General features: G+C 37.3%; 1 protein-coding gene across 1 annotated transcript in view; it reads right to left on the reverse strand.

The window, feature by feature from the left end:
• FOXP2 (forkhead box P2) overlaps positions 1 to 2500 on the reverse strand; it is a 665435-nt gene that overhangs the window by 33881 nt on the left and 629054 nt on the right. The window contains 3 exon segments of the mRNA XM_025208808.1: positions 287 to 388; positions 528 to 604; positions 1325 to 1526. Coding sequence (XP_025064593.1) covers positions 287 to 388; positions 528 to 604; positions 1325 to 1526 — 381 coding nt within the window.

Genomic DNA, 2500 nt, shown 5'->3' on the forward strand with positions numbered 1-2500 from the left:
CTAACAAAGGTGTTGATGATTGAGTGCTCACACTGTAATTAGTGTGTCAGGCCCTCATTTCTCTGCCAAGCCTCAGCTATTAATTGCACCAAATTAGAAAACTATATCAGAGGCAAAATTATTCTTTCACTTGTCATTTTGAGAGAGGGAATTCATTCCATTCAAGAGGCAGGTTAAAAAGAGGGGAAGCAGATACTAATCTGCTTATGTCATGTAAATAAATGTTCCTTGTGCTATCTGTAAGGAACTGTGCTAGGCATCTTTAAACTGCTGGGTAAGAAGTTACCTTCCAAGTTGCTGCATTACGCCTGAAGTAAGCAAATGTCCGTGTAAACCAGCTGTAAATTTCATTAAGTGTTAACTGCCTGTCACTTGATTCCATGATAGCCTGAAATGAGACAAGATACATAGTGACATAAAATAATGGTTTACTAACTAGACTAGATGACACTTTCTCAACCAAGCCTTACTTTAAGCATTAATGAATTTTAATTTAATCAGGCAAAGTTAATTTTCTTTCTACTTACCTGCCTTATGAGAGTTGCATAAGTAAATGGAGGTCTGACATCTGCATTTTTATAAAATTCATAGTTTGGGGCAATTTCTACAAAATAAAAATGTAAAAACTCGGGGTTAACATCACTAATAATCTCTATTATTTATCAGGCTTTACAACATTGTTTATAAGCATTTGTGACAATTTTCATGGGAAAATGCTTTCCTGTGCAATGCATACAAGAGCCAGAGACAATCAAACCTTATAGGAAAGACAAGTCATGTCTGTGGTCCTACATGTACAAGTGCAAAGGATGTATCCCCTGGTCAGTTATCATACACCAGCAGTCACATACCATCCAGTATGCTTTACAACTGAAGCCCCTCCTTTTAAAATCCACAATTTGAATAGTCTGTCCTCTATCTCCTGCTTTCCTTTTTTTTATTCTCCATTTATATATAAAAAAATCCATAAAGGGATTGTTTTTGTCTTAGGTTAGCAAAGCACTATTATACTAACATGCACACTGTATTATGATTAATACTGGATGGTAATAGTGACAGACTAATGCTCTAGCAGTATCAGTAGCACTTGGAATGGCAATTTACCTTCAAGTTTTCAACCTTCTAATGCTAAAACATGTTTCAAGTTTCTTTTTCTTTTCCAAGTAACACCAATTGCTAATATTCACATGAAAGCAAACAATCTCTTTTGTAATAATATTTTATGACTGTGTCCTCTGGGATCTTTGACTTGTCTTCACCTCACTTTAGCAACAATGCAACTTTCAGAATATCAAAACAGAACTGTTGATCTAAAGTATCCTACCTGATGACATGGGGATGTTGTATTTGTCTGAATGTCGTCTTCGAATGGCTCCCACGTTGGGTACACTGGCGGGGGTGATTACTGAGGGTCCCTGGGTAATTGGGGTGACTGGGGCTGTTGGTGTTGTGGGAGTTTGAGGTAAGCTCTGTGGGGAAGTCTCCAACATGTTCTTAGACATGGTAACACTGGACACCAGATTTAGCTGCAAAGGCCCAAAAGGAAAGTAGAGAAAAGACAGAGACAAGAGAAAAAGACTTAAAAAGGTTTGACAAATGAGAGTGGATTCACTTCTACAGCTGTGTTGCCACTAATAAGCTGCAAAAGGAAGCAGCCAATCTCAACTAATTACAGGATGAAATTGTATCATAAGAACTCTAATTAGAGGATGCTGTTAGAGGTTATCTAATAATCTGCTGCAATGTTACTTAGGACTAACTCCTTCTAGTACTACCAGACTTCACAGAAAGTCTGTTTCCCTGCAGTAGAAACTAGTAGCTGATTATTGACAGAGCCTGTTGTTAAACAGGTCTAGCTCCTGCTGAAGCAACAACAATAACAATAACTATAATGAAAGGTGTTACGTTTCACACAAACAAGACTTAAAATAAGTTGCTATTCTGATGCTGCCAGAGTTGGTTTTTTTTTTTCCACAGTCCCAAATCTCAGCTGAGAGGCTCCAGCCAGCTGGAAAATTTTACACTGACCTTTAGTCTCCTTGCTAATTTGGTGGAATGGTAATGACATTACTACATATTCAAACAAAATTGTCTTAATTGCAAATTAGCCGGAGGAGGCTGAAAATTTTCAAATTAAATCTGATTGGAGATGGAGAGAGGGAAATGGAATTTCCTCACTAACAATCATTTGTGGCATGTGTTAACAAATATAATGAAATGTCAAGTTTGCCAATTCCTCTGGAAGTATCATTTTCAATTTATGATTACAGTGTCACTTATTGCTGATGTACCCTGGAAAGTGGGTGTCAGGGTAGAAAAAAGGAAAAAAGGTGAGAATGTATGCAAGCTGTTTAACAGTGTGCCCTTCATTACTCCCCTCAGTAAGGCCCTGTTCCTCATTATCAAAAACTCGTAGTACCTCTGTCATATTTACCATACATCTTTTGTCATAAATAGCATCCAATTAACAAAATTTATACTCAGGGCAGCACATAAAAAG

Source organism: Alligator sinensis, unplaced genomic scaffold, assembly GCF_000455745.1.
Source record: "Alligator sinensis unplaced genomic scaffold, ASM45574v1 scaffold297_1, whole genome shotgun sequence".
NCBI classification, from domain to species: Eukaryota; Metazoa; Chordata; order Crocodylia; family Alligatoridae; genus Alligator; species Alligator sinensis.